The sequence below is a fragment of the Hypanus sabinus genome, chromosome 26 (assembly GCF_030144855.1).
Source record: "Hypanus sabinus isolate sHypSab1 chromosome 26, sHypSab1.hap1, whole genome shotgun sequence".
Classification (NCBI taxonomy): domain Eukaryota; kingdom Metazoa; phylum Chordata; class Chondrichthyes; order Myliobatiformes; family Dasyatidae; genus Hypanus; species Hypanus sabinus.
The window spans coordinates 2,258,435-2,280,023 of NC_082731.1; the positions used below are offsets into that span (position 1 = coordinate 2,258,435).

A 21,589-nucleotide genomic window follows, 5' to 3' on the forward strand; every position below is an offset into this window, starting at 1 on the left:
CTAGAACACAGGCTCCTTCAGGCCACAGAAACAGCAGGGGTCTTGGGTATCAGATAGACTCCCAGGTAGAGCCAATGTGGGTCCACATTCAAGTTTATTGTCATTCAACTGTACATATGTATACCGCCAAATGAATCAATGTTCCTCTGGACTAAGGTGCACAACACAGTACATATAACTCACACACACAACACATCAAGTATACCATCAAACGGGACAATGTTCCTCTGTACCAAGGTGCACAACAGTACATATAACTCACACACACAACACATCAAGTATACTATCAAACGAAACAATGTGCCTCTGTACCAAGGTGCACAACACAGAGTAATATTGCCACAAATCAATGAACAAATAATAAAATGCATTTAAGTTGCAAGTTAAAACCTAACAGCATAACTCTACTAGCACCTCATATGTGGTGAGACCTGGGTGGAGGGAGGGAGTTCAGTAGTCTTACAGCCTGGAGAAGGAAGTTGTTTCTGATCCTAAAGGTGGTTGTCCTAATGCTTCTGCCTATTGGTAGGGGTTTAAAGAGGTTGTTGGGGGGATTGGAGAGATTATTGACAACATTGTAGTGCTTCATGCAAACTGACTCTCCTCCTTCAGCAAGAAAATCACCTACCAGGAATCAACCAGGAGTCCAGAACATTTTTCCCAGTTAATGTCCTGGGAAGACATAATATGGAGGCTTAGTTCTTTGTCCAGTCCAAATAGTTCGATGAATTTCTTGATGAAATCTGGTGTCCCCTGCAGAGTACATTCCCTATACTACCAGCCTCTGGATTAGAATGTAAAGAGCAATCTCCTCTCTCACTTCCCATAATAAGTATACCAGTACAACTTTGGACTCAGGAAAGAAACCAGAGCACCAGGAGGTCACAGGGAGAACTTGTGAACTCTTTACAGATGGCACTGAAATTGAACTCCAAGCTCTGGTATCCTGATTTGTAATAGTTTCATGCTAATCTCTACCCTACTGTGGAGACCTACAATACTACCCTTATCTGTTTTAATTTTTTTCAAAAGTTCCAACATATCTTCTTTCTTAACCTTCACATGTTCCAGCACAGTAATGTGTGCAAATTGGCCTCACATTCATCAAGGTCCCTCTCATTTACTAAAGCAAAAATAATTCATTTAGATCCCACCAAATTCTAGACTCATGTTTCTTCTTTTATCTCTGATTGGTCTTACTCTGACTAGTCATATTTCACCTATGTGTCGAATCGGGTTTTCATCAATCCCAGTCGCAAAAGCCTTCTTATGACGAAAGGGAGAGGGCCAAGGGTAGACTGAAGAGATGAGAAGATGATTGGGAGGTCCAGAGGGGAGGGGTGGAGTTGGGGGGCAGAGGCAGGAGGATGATAGGTGGAGACAGAGAATAAATGAAAGTTGGAGTCAGGTGAGGGGAGATGGAGAGGAAGGTGAAGGTATCTGAAGGACAGTGATAAGTTGAGATGTAAAGAACTTCCATTGCTGGAGTCTGATAAGCAAGGGAGATGGTAATGGGAACCATTAGGAGAGAAACAAAGGGCAGAGGAACTAGGTGAGGGAGGAGGGGGAACCATTGGGTGAAGTATGAGGGTGGTAGGTGGATGGAACCAGGAGGGGTAGGGAAAGGGGCAAAAACATGACTGAATGTTGATGCTTTATGGCTGTATGTCTCTGTCTAACTTAGATGAGAAAACTTTCCCAAAAGAAAAGCAAAGTCCTGTCCCCATTTGTGGTTACCTCAGAAACAGTTCAGTAAAGTGTCTATGGGCAGAAGGGAGAAGGGATCCCAGGGGTATTTTGGGGCTCAAAGCGAGTGCAAGGACAGCAAGGAGGTGAGGGCTAGTACCAGAGGAGAGAGAGGGAGAGGAAAGAGTGATTGTGGGTATTGTACTCAGCATTTTCACCTGGCCTGTGGAGAAGTCCCTCTGCTGTTGTGCTGCCCTTATAAGAAAAGCCTTCAGATTTTTAAGGAATGTTTTCTCATCCAGGTGAGAGAAAGAAATTCCACCACAAAGTGCCAATATTCCATCAACTCTCAGATTACAGTCTCCCCCACTTCCTCTTCTTGGGCTCCCATTTTTGCCACTTCCCAAAGCCTCACTTCAATCTCTCCCATCCCTCCTGACCTGGTTGGCAAGTTTGCAGATGAAAGAAAGGTTGGTGGTGTTGTAGATAGTGTAGAGGATTGTCGAAGATTTCAGAGAGACATTGATAGGATGCCGAAGTGGGCTGAGAAGTGGCAGATGGAGTTCAACCTGGAGAAGTGTGAGGTGGTACACTTTGGAAGGACAAACTCCAAGGCAGAGTACAAAGTAAATGGCAGGATTCTTGGTAGTGTGGAGGAGCAGAGGGATCTGGGGGTACACGTCCACAGATCCCTGAAAGTTGCCTCACAAGTAGATAGGGTAGTTAAGAAAGCTTATTAAGAAAGCTTTCATAAGTTGAGGGATAGAGTTTAAGAGACGTGATGTAATGATGCAGCTCTATAAAACTCTAGTTAGGCCACACTTAGAGTACTGTGTCCAGTTCTGGTCACCTCACTATAGGAAGGATGTGGAAGCATTGTAAAAAGTACAGAGGAGATTTACCAGGATGCTGCCTGGTTTAGAGAGTATGGATTATGATCAGAGATTAAGGGAGCTAGGGCTTTACTCTTTGGAGAGAAGGAGGATGAGAGGAGACATGATAGAGATGTACAAGATATTAAGAGGAATAGACAGAGTGAACAGCCAGCGCCTCTTCCCCAGGGCACCACTGCTCAGTACAAGAGGATATGGCTTTAAGGTAAGAGGAGGGAAGTTCAAGGGGGATATTAGAGGAAGGTTTTTCACTCAGAGAGTGGTTGGTGCATGGAATATACTGCCTGAGTCAGTGGTGGAGGTAGAAACACTAGTGAAATTTAAGAGACTACTAGACAGGTATATGGAGGAATTTAAGGTGAGGGGTTATATGGGAGGCAGGGTTTGAGGGTTGGCACAACATTGTGGACCAAAGGGCCTGTAATGTGCTGTACTATTCTATGTTCTATGCTTTATCACTCATTTTCCTACCTCTCCAAGTATGATCCACCTAGAATCCCACACTTCACCCACCAATTCTCCCTCCTCCCCCTCTAGTTTCATCTGCCTTTCGCCTCTCCCCTATTGGTTCTCAGTACCATTTTCCTTACTTATCGGATTTCCGAGCTGGTAGCCCTTCGTGACCCCACTTATTACCCTTCAGTGTAGCTGTTTGGTCTATGAGATTATCAAAGGACGTGTTGCAATGTATTTCTTAGCTGCAGCATGGAAACAGGCCCTTCCTGCAGTGTCAATGGTTTGAATTGGTTAATTATTGACCCATGTATTATTATCCCAGTTAGATAGATTAGTCACCTAGACCAAATGGACTAACCCCAGGGTTTCAAAAGATGTGGCTGAAGAGATTGTGGAGGCATTAGTAATGACCTTTCATGAATCGATTCTGGAATGGATCCAGAGGACTGGAAAATTGCCAATGTCACTCCACTGTTCAAGAAGGGAGGGAGATAAAATAAAGGAAATTACAGGCTAGTTAGCCTGACGTCAGTGGTTGGGAAGATGTTGAAGTGAATTGTTAAGGATGTGGTTTCCGGGTACTTGGAGGCTCATGGTAAAATAGACCAAAGTCAGCATGGTTTCCTTATGAGATAATAAAGCCAAACAAATCAGTGGAATTCTTTGAAGAAATAACAAGTAGGATAGACAAAGGAGAATCAGTGGATGTTGTATTCTTGGATTTTCAGAATGCATTCGACAAGGTGCTGCACATGAGGCTGCTTAACAAGATAAGAGCCCATGAATTAAAGGTTTTCCTAGATAGAGCATTGCCTAGATAGAGCACCGGCTGATTTGAAGGAAGCAAAGAGTGAGAATAAAGGGACTGATTGTGACTAGTGGTGACCCACAGGAATTCGTATTGGACCCATTTCTTTTTATGTTGTATATTAATGATTTGGATGATGGAGTTGGTGGCTTTGTGTCCAAGGTGTGTGGATGATATGAAGATAGGTAGAAGGGCAGGTTAAGGAGGCTTCAGGAGGATTTGGACAGATTCGGAGAATGGGCAAAGAAGTGGCAAATGGAATACAGTGTAGGGAAGTGTAAGATCATGCACTGTAGTAGAAGGAATAAAAGCGTGGACTGTTTTCCAAACAGGGAGAAAATTCAAAAATACAAGGTACAAAGGGATTTGGGAGACTTTGTGCAGGATTCCCTAAAGGTTAATTTGCAAGTTGAGTCATAAAATGAGGAAGGCAAATGCAATGTTAGCATTCATTGTGAGAGGACTAGAATATAAAAGCAAGGATGTAATGATGAGGCTTTATAAAGCACTGGTGAGCCCTCACTGAGAGTATTGTGAGCAGTTTTGGGCCTCTAATTTAAGAAAAGACATGCTGACTTTCAGAGGAGGGTTCACAAGAATGATACCAGGAATGAAAGTCTTATCGTATGAGGAGCGATTGATGGTTCTGGGCCTGTACTGACTGGAATTTAGAAGAATGAGGGGGGCCCAGATAGAGTGGATGTGGAGAAAATGTTTGGTGGTGGAGCCCAGGACAAGAGATTACAGCCTCAGAATACAGAGACACCCATTTAGAACAGAAATGAGTATCTTCTTGAGCCAGTGAGTGGTGAATCTGTGGATTCATAGGTACGGGCGGCCATGGAGGCCAGGTCGATGGACATAATTAAGATGGAGATTGGTAAGTTCTTAATTAGTCAGGGCATGAAAGACTATGGGGAGGAGACAGGGGTTGAGAGGGAAATGGATGAATTGGGAGAGCTGACCCCATGGGCCAAATGGCCTGATACTGCTGCCATCCCTTATGACCTTATGTACCAAGAAAATGCCATCCATACAAATCATTTCATGGCATCAGTGCACTGAGGTAGTACAAGGGAAAACAATAACAGAATGCAGAATAAACTGTTTCAGTTACAGAGAGTGTGGTCCAGGCTGACAAAAAAAAGTGAGGTAGGTTCAATAGTCTTGTAATAGTGGGACAGAAGCTGTTCTTGAGCCTGTTGGTACATGATTTCGGCCTTTTGGATATTCTGCCCAATGGGAGAGGGAAAGGGATGATAAGGTCTTTGATTATGCTAGCTGTTTTACTGAGACAGCCAGATGTGTAGACTAGACTAGACTAGTTGCTCATGTTTGGCCCTATCCTTCTAAAATTTTTCTGTCTATGTATCTATCCAAATGCCTTTTAGTCTTCAGGGATGATCTCAGGGACTGATGTTGGCGCTAATCCTAACCACATAGCTTTTCTAGGTCAACAACCACAACGAGATTGAGAAGGACCAGGGTCTAGGTTTGATGGCCTTGCATGCTTACGCTATCGTGGATGCAGAGAAGGTGAGTGTCCAATCCATGATCTGTTAGCAGTGGGGGAGGAACAGTGGCGATTAAAGCTCCAATGTGCATATTGAAGACATTGTGAATTCTAAAAGTAGCTTGTTAATGAGCGAAGTCAGAGGAGAATGGCAGACTAGTTCAAGCCGAAAGGAATGGTGATGGATGCTCCCGTGTGCCCGTGATGTATACGGCTGAGTCCACTACTCTCTGCATTCCTCTGCTTTTTAATTGCTCTACCAGACCCTGAGCAATGGGAAGGGAGTGGGAAATATCATAAGCTGACCCTGATGCCTAAATATTGGGATTTGTGAATGGTCAATGGATAGCAAAAAATGTTGCTTCCTGAACACTTTTCAGTGTATCTTATGAGTTTTGGGCTGCAAATCATAAAAATCACTGTGAAATTTCCTGATCATGAATCAATTTTTTGAAATCACCTATATTTCTTATTTCTAGTCAATTCAAATTTTGCCAATAATGTATGTTGAAAAGTTTTCTATCTTGTTCAGACGTACCTGAGCATGTTTAGGCAGGATGGATGCTGCATGGTAGCACAGGTTTTAGGAAGCCTGTAAAATCATCACATACACACCATTCTGTGCTTTGCATTCACATGTAGAGTATATTGGTTTGTGATCACGTTGATGTGCATGCCCATGTGCATAGCATGTGAGTGTGTACTCATTATGATAAAGTAATTGTACTTTCAGGAATATTTATGATAACAATAATTTTCACCAATGTTGTAACAGCCTCGACATTTTCTGTTATACTTCTGATGAGTATACGCTTAAATATCAAAGATGGAGCATGACTCCTCTTATTAAGAAAGCCTCTGAGCTCTACTTTGGATGTAAAACTGGTGACCAAGACAAAGCCTGGGCTCCGCACATTTGTTTTGCAACATGCATGTTGATCATTAAAGGGCATCGAGGAATCAGATTAAGGAGATGTTTAAAAATAATAGGGTTGTTTTCACGAGTGATTTCAACATCCCTAATACAAACTGGAACCTTCTGAGTGTAAGGGATTTAAATGGGGCAGAATTTGTTAAGTGTATCCAGGAAGGTTTCTTAAATCAACATGTGAATGGTCCAATGGAAGGAGGGGCCGTACTGGACAATGAGCAATAAGCCTACCCAGGTGATTGACCTTTCAATGGATGAACAGTTAGGGAACATTGACCACAACTCCTCAACTTTCGTGATAGCTATGGATAAAGATAGGAATGCTCCTTGTGGGAAAGTTCTATTTTGGAGTAGGACAAATTATGAGGGCATTAGGCAAGAACTAAGAAGCATTAATTAGGAACAGTTTTTCTCTGGTAAGTCCACATCAGGCCTGTAGAGGATGATTAAAGATCAATTATACAGAGTGCAGGAATGTTCCTGTTAGAATAAAGGACGGGGATGGAAAGATTAGTGAACCTTGAATGTCCAGAGACATGATGAATTTAGTCAAGAAGAAAAAGGAAAAGTAAGTAAAGCTTCAGAAATTAGGATCAAATGGAGCACATGAGGAGTGTAAAGAAGCCAGAAAAGGACTAAAGAAGGGAATTAGGAAGCCAGGAGGGGCCATGAAAAGTCCTTGGCTGGTAGTTAAGGTGAATCCCAAGGCATCAAGAGTAAAGGGGAGGGAGAGGGGTGGGAGCACTCAAGGATAAAGGGGTAGTATTTGCCTGGATGCAGAGAATGTAAACAAGGCACTTAATGAGTACTTTGCTTCAGCATTTACCAAGGAAAATGATGTGGAGGACCAGGAGATCAGTGCTGATTGTATAAATATGTTAGGACATTTAGAGGTCAATGAGGAGGAAGTGTTGGACCTCCTGATGAGTATTAAGGTGGATAAGTCCACAGGGCCTGATGGTATTTGTCCCAGGTTATTGAAGGAGGCAACAGACAAGACTACTGGGCCTTGACCAACATCTTTGTGCCCTCTCTAGCCACAGGTGAGGTCCCAGAAGACCGGCAAGTGGCTGATGTTGTACCTCTATTTAAGAAGAGAACAAGGGAAAATCCTGGGAGCTATAGACCAGTGAGTCTCACATTATTTTAGGGAAATTGTTCGAGAACATTTGGAAACTGTGGCCTACTTAGGGAGAGCCAGCATGGCTTTGTGAGGGGCAGGTCATGTCTTACCAACTTGAGTGAGTTTTTTGACAAGGTGACAAGAGATTGATGAGTGTAGGGTAATGGATGTTGTCTATATGGATTTTAGTAAGGTGTTTGACAAAGTTCCTGATGGTGGGGGGGGTGCTAATCCCCCCATTAAGATGCTTAGGGTCCATGGTGAATTGGATAGTGGTTGAAGAGACTTATTTGAGCTTGAGGTCTGTAATTAATGGAGTTCCACAAGGATTTGTGCTGGGATCTCTGCTGTTTGTGATGTGCATAAATGTCCTGGATGAAAATGCAGATGGGGAGGTTAGTAAATTTGTGGATTGGTGGAGCTATGGATAGTGTAGAAGACTGGCAAAGAATACAGCATGACATAGATCATTTGCAGATATGGTTTCAAAGGTACATTTAAAGTCAGAGAAATGTATACAATATACATCTTGAAGTGTTTTTTCTTCGCAAACATCCACAAGAAAAAGAGGAGTGCCCCATGACAGGTAAATGTTAGAATCCCAAAGCCCTCCCCCAGCTCCCCCCTCCCACACATAAGCGGCAGCAAGAAATGCTAAGAATTGGCAGATGGAGTTTAACCCAGATAAATGTGAGGTGTTGCACTTTGGTAGGGAAAATGCAAGGAGAGAGTACACTAGTAACGGCAAGACCCTAACGGTGTTGCTGAGCAGAGAGATCCCTCTCCCTGAGAGATCCAAGTTCATAGTCCCTCCATGAAAATGGTTACACAGATCAATAAGGAAGTTAAGAAGGTTTATGGAACACTTGCTTTTATTAGTCGGGCACTGAGTTCAAAAGTCAGAAGTTCTGTTGCAACTTTATAAAATTCTGAGTAGATCTCATCTGGAGTATTGCGAACAGTTCTGGTTGCCTCACTATAGGAAGGATGTTGAGGATTTGGAGAGGGTGTGAAAGAGGTTTACCAGGATGCTGCCCAGTTCAGAGGGCATGTGCTATCACAAGAGGCGACATAAATATGTTTTTTTTCTGAAGCGTTAGAGGCTGAGGGGAGATATGATAGAAGTTTACATGATTATGAGAGGCATAGATTGAGTAAACAGAAAGTATGTTTCTCAAGGTTGAGATGTCTAATACCAGTGGGCATGCTTTGAAGGTGAGAGGGGGTAGGTTCAAGGGGGATGTGACAGGTAAGTTTTTTTTTTACTCAGAGATTGGTGGATGTCTGGTATTTAGAGGCAAACACATTAGAGGCTTTTAAGAGATGTTTGGATAGGCACTTGGATGGAGAGAGATGGACATTATGTAGAGAGGAGAGTTGGGTGTTTTTGAGTTACTTTTTAGCTGGTTCGGCACAACATTGTGGGCTGAATGGCCTGTTCTTCTACCATATTCAGAGTTTGGCTCAGAAGTACTCAAAAGTCAATGTCCTTCACTGTCGCGATGATATGAAGAGCAGAAGGATCACGTGCCAGACTGCTACTTCTGTCTGACCAGTGTGTCTGGCTTTGCTGGTAAAAACAAATCCATTGAATACCCCAATCTCCCTTCAGCCATGAGACCTGTGCCACATGATGATGGTCTTTCAGTACCGAAGCCACCAGAGACATGGAGTCTAGAGGAGGCAGACGAAGATGCCGTGATGCACGAGCCAGAAATGCTTAAAGCAACACTGATACTGATACAGATTTTGAAACCTTTATGTCATGTGGGCCTCATCTGATAAATCAATTTGAGTTAAATGACCTGGTAAGAGACGCTGGTATATCAAAGACAAAAGCAGAATTAATGGGGTCAAGTCTGCAAGAGTGGAACCTGTGCAAAAATTTCCATGAAGGATTTTGATATTTGAGACATTTCCCAGAATAACTGATGCCAAGATTAAGGAAGGTCCACAAATCAAACAGATCGTCAATAACAGGCAAATCAAAAAACTTCTAGTGGAACCAGAGAAAATCACATGGAAGGCATTCAAAGATGTTGTTGAAAAATTTCTTGGCAGTAACAGAGCACCAAACTACATGCAGCTGGTTGGCAACATGCTTCAAGCATACAAAACCATGAAGTGCAACATGCCACTAAAGATTTATTTTCTGCATTCCCATTAATACTTCTTTGCTGCAAATCTTGGCACTGTCAATGAAGGATATGGTGAAGGGTTTCACCAAGACATTGCGGTCATGAAGAAACAGTACCAGGGAACTGGAATCCATCAATGCTGGCTGATTATCATTGGACACTTCAGCAAGAAACCTCAGATATTGAGTACAAATGAAAATCATAAACAAAACACTTTTAGCTGAGCTGAACTATTGTAAAGTGTCAGCACCATTATGCAATTAAATGCATTATATTCAATAAAAGTTAATTTCTTGTTTATCCTAATTTCTACATAATACAAGTAGCCTGAAATTATATTTGTGATCAAGCAGTCTATCATAACCAAAACCAAATCCTGAGGAGGCAACACTTTCTAAATATTTTGCTGTCCAGTGCAGTTTTACTGCACCATGTTTGTCCTCACCTGTCCCTGCACACAACAGGGACGCAGAGAGGCCAAATGGCTACAGGACCAACAGCAAAGCAGTGTAGTGTCTGCCCGCTGTGCATCAGAGTGCCTGGTGATTTCATTCCAGGTCATGGAGATCTTGGACACTATTGGTGGTGTGACCCTCTGCCCATCCCATTTCACCAGTTCCTCTCCCCATCCACAGGTAAGGATGCCCAACTCTTCCATAAAACTCTTCCGGCTGCGGAATCCGTGGGGTCGGGTGGAATACAATGGACCCTGGAGTGACAGGTACAGGAAGCTTTTAAGAAAAGCTTAGCTTTTCTTTTGGAAATAGTGTGCTCATCCAGATTGGGAAAGGAAGTACAGTCACATAAAAACTGGATCCCTTCAGCAATACACACATGCAAAATGCTGGAGGAACTCAACGTCCTGATGAAGGATCTTGGCTTGAAACATCAACTGTTTATTCCCCTCCATAGATGCTGCTTGACCTGATGAGTTCCTTCAGCATTTTGTGTGTGTTGTTCAAGATTTTCAGCAACTGCAGAAACCCTTGTGTGACTCAGGTCCTTTCAAACAGGTCCAGGACAATATATGTAGACACAGTATAAAGCTCCCTCCACACTGTCCTTTCAGATATTCTGAGAACAGGGGCAATGTGTGTGAGGGTTCTTCCCTGGTACAATTGGGACCCGGGCTGGAGGGTGCAGTTTGGTGCCCTGATTACAAGCTATGAAGTTGCCACGTGGCTGTCTCAGGTGCCTGCCACTCCCGGGGAACAGAGAAGACCATATGTAGTGTGGAAAGGGGAAGAGGAGGAGGATATCTGGGTTGCCTCACTGAAAGGCCTGGCCAAATGGGCTGAGGAAGTGGGAAATCAAGAGCTCCTGCCTTCTCTCCATAATCAAGAACCTATCAACCTCCACTTTAAATATACCCAATGACTTGGCCTCTACAGCCGTCTGTGGCAATGAATTCCACAGATTCATCATCCCAAGGCAAAAGAAATTCTTCCTCATTTCTGTTCTAAAACAATGTCCTTGTATTCTGAGGCTGTGACCCCTGGTCCTAGATTCACCACTCTAGGAATCATCCTGTCCATTTTCACTCTGTATAGGACTTCCAATATTTGATAGGTTTCAATGAGATTTCCCCTCTCAATCTTCTAAACTCCAGTGCATACAAGCACAGAGCCATTAAGCACTCCTCGTGCATTAACCCTTCCATTCCCGGATTTTTTCTTGTCAACCTCCTCTAGACCCCTTCCAATGCCAGTGCATCTTTTCTTAGATAAGGGCTCAAAACTGCTCACCATGTTTCAAGGGTGATCTGAGCGATGCCCTAGAGGTGTACAAAATCAGAGGTGTAAAGACACGGTAAGTAGTAGGAAACCTTTGCCCTTAGGAGAGGTATAACAATGAAGGACATAGGCAAAAGGAAGAATCTTTTTATACAGAGGGGCACTGAAACCTGGTGAGCTCTGCCTAAAAGGGTTTGGAGCCAGAGACTCTCACAACATTGAAGAGATATCTAAATAAGAATTTGAATTATCAAGGTGCTGGAGGTGGGATGGAAAGTCAGTGGCCAGCAAGGATATGATGGGCTGAAGGGCTTGTTTCTGCATTATGTGACTCTGGCTCTGGATTCCAACTCCCAGACCTACCCTTCTCCATTGCCTTCATTCTGCAGGTCATCCAATTGGAAGGAAGTCAGTGAGGAGGAGAAGACCAGGCTAAATCTGAAGATTAGTGAGGATGGCGAGTTCTGGTAGGACCTTTACTCCGATGGAAGTGGAGGAGAAGGGCTTGCATGGGAAACTGTGAGGGGCTTGAAAAGGATCATTTGTAGGGTGATGGGTCTGTGGGGATGAGTGGGTGGACCTTTGCATGACAACTGTTTCCATTAGATGGTCTCAGTTCTCATCTGCTCCCCACTGCTCTGTCAGGTAAGGTGCAGAGGAAAGAGGCATTGAGAACCATTGCTGTATCCTCATCATCACTCCTGAAATTATCCCTCGTTCCAGAGCAGCCAGGATGAATGTTTAGCTGTCTAAGACAAGTGTGTGTGTCGCTGTGTGTGTCACTATGTGTTTGTGTGTGTGTGTGTGTGTGTGTGTGTGTGTGTGCGTGTGTGTGCATGTGTGTGTATTTGTCTGTGTATCTGTGTGTGGGTGTGTATATGTGTGTGCGTCTCTGTGTGTCGCTCTATGTGTGTGCGAGTTTGTATGTGTGTATCGCTGTGTGAGTGTGTGTGTATGTGCATGCGTGCGTGTGTTTATGTGTGTGTGTCTGTGTGTGTGCGTGTATGTGTGTGTGTTGGTGTGAGTGTCTATGTATGTGTGTGTCGCTGTGTGTATGTGGTGTGTGTGCGTGTGTGTCTCTCTGCATGCCTGTGTGTGTCTGTCTGTGTGTGCGTGTATGTGTGTGTGTCGCCGTGTGTGTGTGTCTGTGTGTGTGTATATACATGCATATGTTCTCCCTCACTCACTTCCCCACTAAAGACTGGATATACCCAGGGTGGCTGTCATTACAGCTTTCATCAGCACGGCATAGCTCCAGCTCTTTGCCAACGGGCTAGCAAAGCCACAAGTGGGCGGAATGGTATGCTCCTGCATCTTAGGGATTGACATGTAAAAGAGGGAGGAAGAGCTCTACATGATATCAAGCCCCTAGTTGGTACTAGGAGTAATCCCTCATTGCTCTGTGTCCTGTGCAGTGCCTTGGGATCTGCATTGTAAGAGTGCAATGTAAAATCAAAGGGCTCACTGTTCAGCATCGTTTTTCCATTTGCACTTTCTTCACACCGATTAGCTGAGCTTCAGCAGCCTTTCTAAGAATCTTGTGTCTGTCCTAACCTCCATACTATCTCTGATAACTCCTTTATTCCCTCTACCACTGCCTTCCTCTGCAGTTCAATGCAGACTAGATTCCTAACTTCCTGTTTCTGAGGAATCAATCGCTAACTTGTCATTTTAGGAAGGGAACCCTGGGTAGGTCTTCATAGTGAACAGTAAGCCCCTGGGGAATGCTTGTCAAGCAGAGTTGTTGGATCTGGTGATACTGATCCAGAGGGTCCTCGGAAGTCAAGAATGAGGCATAAATTTGTTAGTTATGACTGCTTTATTAAGTATGACAAGAAATTTGGAGAAGTTTGGATAGGTAAGGAGAGGTATGGAGGGTTATCATCCAGGTGCTAATCGATGGGACGGGGCTGAATAATGGTCTGGCACAGACTGGATGGGCCAAAGGCCCTGTTTCTGTGCTGTAGTGTTCTACCCTCCATGACTAACAAAATGAACAAAGAGGAAGCCATAGTCCTCTCACATTCTAGTGACATCAATTAACCTATAAAATAGGCAGTTCAAGTGGCATGCTACCTGCTGTAGAAATACTGAGAAAATATATAATCAGCATACTCCAATCACTAGAACATTTACTAAACAATTCCCCATATGTAGATGATTAAATAAAAATTATAAGCAAACATAGGAAAGAAAAGTACAAGGAAAATAACAATTCTACACTTAAGGTATAGGAGCAGAATTAGACCATTCAGACAATCGGTCTGCTCTGCCATTCCATCACGGCTGCTGTATTATTCCTTTCAACTGTCTTCTTCTGTAACCTTTGACACCCTTGCTTATCAAGAACCTGTCAGCCTCTGTTTTAAATATACAAAACGTTTTGGCCATGAATTTCCTCTGGCTAAAGAAATTCCTCTTCATTTCTGTTCTAAAGGGATGTCCTTCTATTCTGAGATTGTGCCTTCTGGTCTTAAACACCTCCTCCCCTCCACTATAGGAAACAACCTCAACAGTGTACAAGAAACATGATTCCTTGAAACAGGCATGGCAGGTTGACAGGGCAGTGAAGAAGACTTTCACCAGTCAGAGCAATGACTAAGATGTTTTGTTGCATTTGTGTAAGATATTGTTGAGGCTCCATTTGCAATATTCTGTCAAGTTATGGCCACTCTGCTATAGGAAATATGCCACCAAGCTGGAACAGCTTCAGAGGAGATAGCTGAGGATGTTACCGGTATTTGAGAGGTTGACCAGGTTGGGTCTTTTTGCTTTGGAGTTCTGGAGACTAAGGAGTGACCTTAAAGAGGAGTATAATATCATGAAGACCATAGGTAGGGTGAATGCACACTGTCTTTTCCTCAGGGTTGTGGAATGAAGAGCTAGAGGCATAAGTTTAAGTAAAGAGATTTAATAGGATCCTGGTTTTTACCGAGAGGTGGTCAGTGTATAGACTAGCTGCTGCAGGAAGTGGTTGAGGCAGGTACATTAACAATAGTTATATCCTCCCATGAGCACAGGCATTGTCTCCAGGTGCTCAGGTTTCCTCCCACTGTACCAGTTAGTAGTCATTGTAAATTAGCCCGTGATTGAACTAGTGTTAAATAGGTGGGATGCTGGATGGTGCAGCTTGTTCTGCACGGTATTCAGAAATAAAAATAAAAGACAATTGAATACATGGCTGGTAAAGGTTTAGGCCAGGGGTTATCAACCTTCTTTATGCCATGGACCCCTACCATTAACCAAGGGGTCCATTGACCCCAGGTTGGGAACCCCTGGTTTAGAGGGGTATGAGCCAAACAAGGGCTGAAGGGCCACTTTCCATGCTTTGGGACTTTATAACTCCCCTGCTTTATAACTGACCTGCTAAGTACTTCAGTCTTTCTGACAATGATCATAATACAGGTTCTAAAACACTTCGTGACAAGGAAATGTCTTGTGTTGAGCCGTTTAACATTTTTGTGGGTTAGAATGTCTTAGCTCCGACTCTTTAACCTTGTTCCCATCTCATGCAGGATCCCAGCAGATGTTCTCGTTGCAAACTTCAGTTCAGTAGAGTTGTGCAGTCTCAACCCTCCCTGCCAGGACAGGACCGATTGCATTTGGGCACTCACCAGCCTTGAAGGGACATGGATGTCTGGAGTAAGCGCTGGTGGAAACAAGAACAGTGGTACGGCATGGAGATGGAGCATGGAGCGGGAAGTGGGGGAGTGTGTCACCGGTGGGGAAGTTACTGCGGAAAGTCCCAGAGGATAGGATTAATCTGCACCTAGTAAAGCAGGGTTTAGCCCAACTGGTAATTGGTTTATTATTCGCAAACACGAGGAAATCTGCAGTTGCTGGAAATTCAAGCAACACGCACAAAATGTAGCAGGCCAGGCAACATCTATAGGGAGAAGTACAGTCAACATTTCGGCCCAGTTATTGATTTATTATTGTCATGTTATGAGAAACGGATTTGCATAGCAACCATGAAGATCAGTACATCGAGGTAGTACAAGCGAAAGTAATGACAGAATGTAGATTATACACGCTCAGTGGCTATGTTATTGGAACACCTGCTCATTAATGCCAATATCTAATCAGCCAATCATGTGGCAGCAACTCACATAACATTGAGTTTAGGAGCTGAGTGGTAATGTTGCAACTATACAGGACCCCGGTCAGACCCCACTTGGAGTACTGTGCTCAGTTCTGGTCGCCTCACTACAGGAAGGATGTGGAAACCATAGAAAGGGTGCAGAGGAGATTTACAAGGACGTTGCCTGGATTGGGGAGCATGCCTTATGAGAATAGGTTGAGTGAACTTGGCCTTTTCTCCTTGGAGTGACAGAGGATAAGAGGTGACCTGATAGATGTGTATAAAATGATGAGAGGCATTGATCATGTCGATAGTCAGAGGCTTTTCCCTAGGGCTGAAATGGCTTGCACGAGAGGACGTAGTTTTAATGTGCTTGGAAGCAGATACAGAGGAGATGTCAGTGGTAAGTTTTTTACGCAGAGAGTGGTGAGCGTGTGGAATGGGCTGTCGGCGGCGGTGGTGGAAGCAGAAACGATAGAGTCTTTTAAGAGACTCCTGGATGACTACATGGAGCTTAGAAAAATAGAAGGCTATGGGCATAGCCTAGGTAGTTTAAGATAGGGACATGTACAGCTTTGTGGGCTGAAAGGCCTGTATTGTGCTGTCAGTTTTTTATGTATCTATCTTTAAAAGCATGCAGACATCAGAATGGGGGAGAAATGTGACTGAAGTGACTGTGACTGTTGGTGCCTGGTAGGGTGTGGTCAAAAACTGCTGATCTCCTGGGATTTTCATGTGCAACAGAATTTAAAGAGAATGGTGCAAAAAAAAACCAAAAAAAATAACATCCAGTCAGCAGCAGTTCTGTGGGTAAAAGTACCATGTTAATGAGACAGGTCAAAGAAGAACAGCCAGATTGGTTCAAGCTGTCAGGAAGGCTGCAGTCAATCAAAAAACCACATATTACAACAGTGATGTGCAGCAGAGCATCTTTAAACGTGTTGAACCTTGACCTGGATGGGCTGCAGCAGAAACAATAAACGTACAATTAGAAGTCACTTTATTAGATAGAGAGGAACCTTATAAAGTGGCCATGGAGTGTAGTGTTACAGTTACAGAGAAAGGGCAGTGCAGGGAGATGTAGGCAGTGAAGGTGAAAGAGACAAGACAAAGTAGATTGTGAGGTCAAGGCTTCATTTTTGTTGTACAAGCGGTCAGTTCAGGAATTATCTAACATTGGGGGACAATTTGTCTTTGAGCATCATGGGGCAGGTTTTCGAGTTCTTGTACCTTGCCCTAATAGGAGGAAGAAGAAGTATGTTTGGGTAGAGTGCAGTCTAATGTTGGCCTTGATTCTCAGATTCTGTTGGACTAATTGGATTGAATTTATTGAAGAGATGACAAAATGTGTTGATGATGTCAGTGCAGTCTGCCTGGTCTTGAGTGAGGCCTTCAACAAGATCCATATGGGAAAGTGGATAAGAAGCTGAGAGCCCAGGATTCCGGTTGGCAAATTGTTTTTGTAATAGGAAGCAGAGAGTGGTAGAGGAGGGCTATTTTTGTGGTGTAGTCTGTTACCAGTAGTGTACCACAGTGCTTTATACATTAATGAGCTGAATATTAAAATAGGAGGTGCAATTACTGAGTTTGCAGTTGACACAAAAGTTGGTGGTATTGTTGATAGGTGGCATGGTTTATAGAATCAGGTTTATTGTCACAGTCTTATATGGTGGATTTGGGTCAGTTGGGCAGCCATTTATTTTGGCCATTTGGGCCATTAGAGAACAAAAGACAAAGGAGCAGAATTAGGCCATTCTGCCCATTGAGTCTGCTCTGCTATTCCATCATGGCTGATCCCGGATCCCACTCAACTCCATACACCTTCCTTCTCGCCATATCCTTTGATGCTCTGACCAATCAGGAAACTATCAATTTCCACCTTAAATATGCCCACAGTCTGTGGCAAAGCATTTCACAGATTCACTACTCTCTGGCCGAAAAAAATTCCTCCTTACCTCTGTTCTAAATTGTTGCCCCTCAATTTTGAGGCTGTGCCCTCTAGTTCTATGTACTCCAACCATAGGAAACATCCTCTCCACATCCACCCTGTCTAGTCCTTTCAATACTAGGTAGGTTTCAATTCGATCTCCACACATTCTTCTAAATTTCAGTGAGTACAGGCCCAAAGCTGCCAAACACTTCTCATATATTAACCCCTTCATTCCCAGAATCATCCTTGTAAACCTCCTCTGGACTCTCTCCAATTGGACATCCTTTCTAAGATACAGGGCCCAAAACTGTTGACAATACTCCAAGTGCGGCCTGACCAATGGCTTATCTCCTTGCTTTTATATTCTATTCCCCTTGAAATAAATGCCAACATTGCATGTGAGTTCATTACCACAGACTCAACCTGTAAATTAACCTTCTGGGAGTCTTGGGCAAGGACTCCTAAGTTTAGGACAACTGAAAAACTAAATCAAGAAAATATCCATTTAATTCAGACACTACACCACTTATATTAGGGCAGGAGATCGTTGCCAGTTTCTACCTAGCATTAGCCACGTGCTCGCGCATATCTGTTAGACGCAACATGCTACACCCTGCTTGGAGCAAACAGCTTTTAAATAGCACCAGTTGTGTGTGCTGTACTCAAAGAGCAGTGATTTTAGGCACTGATGGTTGGTGATGGCTCACTGTGGTTTCAAGTATTCAGGCTTAGAGACATCAGAAACAGCTGGTTGTGAAAATAAAATGATTTCACTACTTCAACATGTTAGAAACCTTGAAGAACTTGAAGGTATCAAAGATCATCTTGAATGTTAAAATGAAATGAAGATTTGGAGCATGCGATCGTCGACAGCATTACATGAAGGCAATCAGCATTGATTTTGCTCATAGCATACACTGTATGAATTCCTCTATTGATAACTATTAGGTTTATAGTACTGTTGACAGTGTTCTACTTTGCTTGGTATTTCATTTAAATACATTTTTAACTATTTTCATTAAACTTCAGCTAATTGGGGGAGACACTTAATTGGTCCAAAATCTACTGGTCCCAATGTGTTCCAATTAACGGGAATTCGCCGTATAACATGAAAATTTGTTGCCTTGAGGCAGCAATACAGTGTTAAGACATAAAACTACTATAAATTACAAAATCAATAAAAAGTGCCAGTAAAGGAATACTGAGATAGTATTCACGGGTTCATGAACCGTTCTGAAATCTGATGATGGAGGAGAAGAAGCTGTTTCTAAAATATTGAGTGTGGGTCTTCAGGCTCCTGTACCTCCTCTCTACTGGTCGTAACATGAAGAGGGCATTTCCTGGATCGTGAGGGCCCTTGGTGATTAAAGCCACCTTCTTGATTAGTAGTAAAATGACAGAGGACTGACATATAGAATTGAATCTGTTAAATATGAGGTGATGAACTTCGGGAGGAATAATAAGGATTGGCCATAAGACATAGGAGCAGAATTAGGCCATTCAGCCATTTGCCATTAAATCATGGCTGATTTATTTTCCTTCTCAACTCCATTCTCCTGTCTTCTCCCCGTAACCTTTGACAACCTGATTAATTAAGAACCTATCAACACCCTTTTAACTATACTCACTGACTTGGCCTGTGAGGCTGTCTGTGGCATTGATTCTGGGTAGATTCACCACCCTCTGGATGAAAGTCCACTAATTTTCTTTGAAAGAATGCCCCGAGTATGTTTTACATCTAGTACAGTGCTTAGGTTTAACATTGCACCTAAGGGATAATGATTTTAGCGGTTCAGTAATCTTTAGCATTACGCTGGAGGTACACAGCCAATGCCTTGGTAGCATTGAGGAACAGAAGGACCTTGTATATTAATTCGAGGAAAAATTTTCTTCACCTAGAGAATAACTGGAAACTGGAATGCACTCCCTCGGCATGGGAGTGAAGACCATAAGACTTGGGAACAGAATTAGGCTATTCAGCCTATCAAGTCTGCTCCACCATTTCATCATAGCTGATCCATTTCCCTCTTAACTCTATTCTCCTTCCTTCTCCCCATAATCTTTCATGCTCTGACTAATCAATAACCTATGAACCTGCGCCTTAAGTACACCCAATGACTTGGCTCCACAGCCGCCAGTGGCAACCTCAGAGCAGAACACTGCCCCCCTCCCCCCATCCCATCTCTGTCGCTACTGCTGTCCTTGAGTACCTGGGTTGAGGCAGGAGCCACAACACTGAGCAAGTGATGAGGTTCTGCACAAGGTCCCTGTAGACCACTGCACTAGATAACTGGGGCCCCACTGCATAGGCACTGTCACCCTGTGATGCACCATCAATAACTCTGAGACGTGAAGGCGAGATATCGGCTTTTATTGACTGGAAGAAAGAACAAGCAGTAGTTGACCACCATACTACATCCTGGAGACTGAGGGCCGGGCTCAGGCCTCAATGGCCTTTATACCGGGGTCTGGGGGAGGAGCCAGCGGGGGGGGCGTGTCCAGACAGGTATATGTAGTTCACCACACCCTGTTACTGCAGAACCTCAGGTGCCTGCTGTCTGGCAGCTGGAGTGAGCTGCATTTGGCAACATGCCACACAACACACCCACGCATTCCTCAGCCTGCCCTGACAGAGCTGGAGAGGGAGGAAGCCTTTCTGCTCTTCCTAGGGTGGATGTGTGGGGGTGGGGGGAGGTCAGGCAGTAGTTACACACCTCGACCCTTCCCTCTCACTGCATCTCTCTGCAACACAGTGAGACAGATGACATGGACATAGGTTCTTCAGCTTATCAGTTCACCAACCATCCATTTACAGAGTAAAATTTATTATCAGAGTACATACAACCCCGAGATTCTTTTTCCTGTGAGCATTCTCAGGAACAGTAACTGTAAACAGGATTGACAAACAACAAACTGTGCAAATTCAAATACTACGTATAAATAAACAGCAATAAATATCAAGAGCATGAAATAACAAGACAAAGAGTCCTGAAAGTGAGACCATCAGTTGTGAGAACACCAGAAACAGAGTGAGTGTAGTTGTCCCCTTTTGTTCAAGAGGGTGAGAGGTAGCAGCTGTTCTTGAACCTGGTGGTGCAGGTCCTGAGGCTCTTGTACCTTCGACTTGATGGCAGCAGCAAGAAAAGAGCACTGTCTGGGTGGTAAGGATCTCTGATGTTGGATGCTGCTTTTCTACGGCAACATTGGATGCACTCAATGGTTGGGAGGGATGTCCCATCATGCACTGAGCTGAATCCACTACCTTTCATAGGATTTTCCACTCAAAAGGATTGTTGTTCCCATACCAGGCCAGTCAGCACACTTTCCACCACACAGCTATAGAGATTTGCCAAGGTTTTTGACAACATGGCGAATCTCTGTTTATTTCTCCACATTCCCATGCACTCCCCCCAGGTTCAATCTCTCATCCACACACTGAGGGCAGCCATGATCTTGGGTGCTGGAGCTAGATTAAGAGCCAAATTGGTATTGATTTATTTTTGTCATATATTGAAAAATTTGTCTTGCATACCTTTCATACAGATTAAATCATTACACATACCACACGACAGAACAATAACAATGCAGAATAAAGTGTTTTATAAGAAGTGCAGTACAGGTAAACACAAAAGTGAGGCCAAGAGTCTGTGTTAATCTACAAGACCAAGCCTGGTAACAGTCGGGTAGGAGCTGTCCTGGAGCTTGGTGGCCTGGGGTGCTCCAGTGCTGTGGAAATTGCTCGGCATTTGACAGGTGCTGGATCCTTCCCTGAAACCGAGCTTGCGAACTCACTGATGTTTCTCTTGTGTCCCTCCTGCTCCTACCAGACCTGTTCGCCAGAAACCCACAGTTCAGGCTGACGCTGCTGGAAGAGGATGAGGAGCTGCTGGACGGTAAGCCCTGTTGTACCATCAGCGTGCAGCTTCTGCAGAAACACTGTCGCAAGAAGGAAGGGATTAAGCACCTGCACATTGCATTCGACATCTACACGGTGAGTAAATCAGCGACCGTCACACATACACATCTAATATGTACACACTCATAGTGCACACAGTCCCACACACACTCACTCTCACACATGAACACACTCACACACACATGCTTACAGTGCACACACTGCCATGCTCACACATGTACACACAGTGCACAGACTCACACTCACTCTCACACATGCACACACTAACAGTGCACACTCATACACATTGTCATGCTGACACATGTACACATTCACAGTGCACACACTCTCTCACACTCACATACGTACACACACTGTCATGCACACTGTCACACATTCATA

At 43.8% G+C, this 21,589-nt stretch overlaps 1 protein-coding gene across 1 annotated transcript in view; it reads left to right on the top strand.

The window, feature by feature from the left end:
* The window catches only part of LOC132381762 (calpain-8-like), a 284,308-nt gene that overhangs the window by 218,931 nt on the left and 43,788 nt on the right, over nucleotides 1-21,589 (top strand). Inside the window, exons 6-10 of the mRNA XM_059951334.1 lie at nucleotides 5,296-5,379; nucleotides 10,184-10,269; nucleotides 11,671-11,748; nucleotides 14,797-14,951; nucleotides 21,120-21,295. Of these exons, the coding sequence (XP_059807317.1) occupies nucleotides 5,296-5,379; nucleotides 10,184-10,269; nucleotides 11,671-11,748; nucleotides 14,797-14,951; nucleotides 21,120-21,295 (579 nt within the window). The remainder of the gene's footprint in view (nucleotides 1-5,295; nucleotides 5,380-10,183; nucleotides 10,270-11,670; nucleotides 11,749-14,796; nucleotides 14,952-21,119; nucleotides 21,296-21,589) is intronic.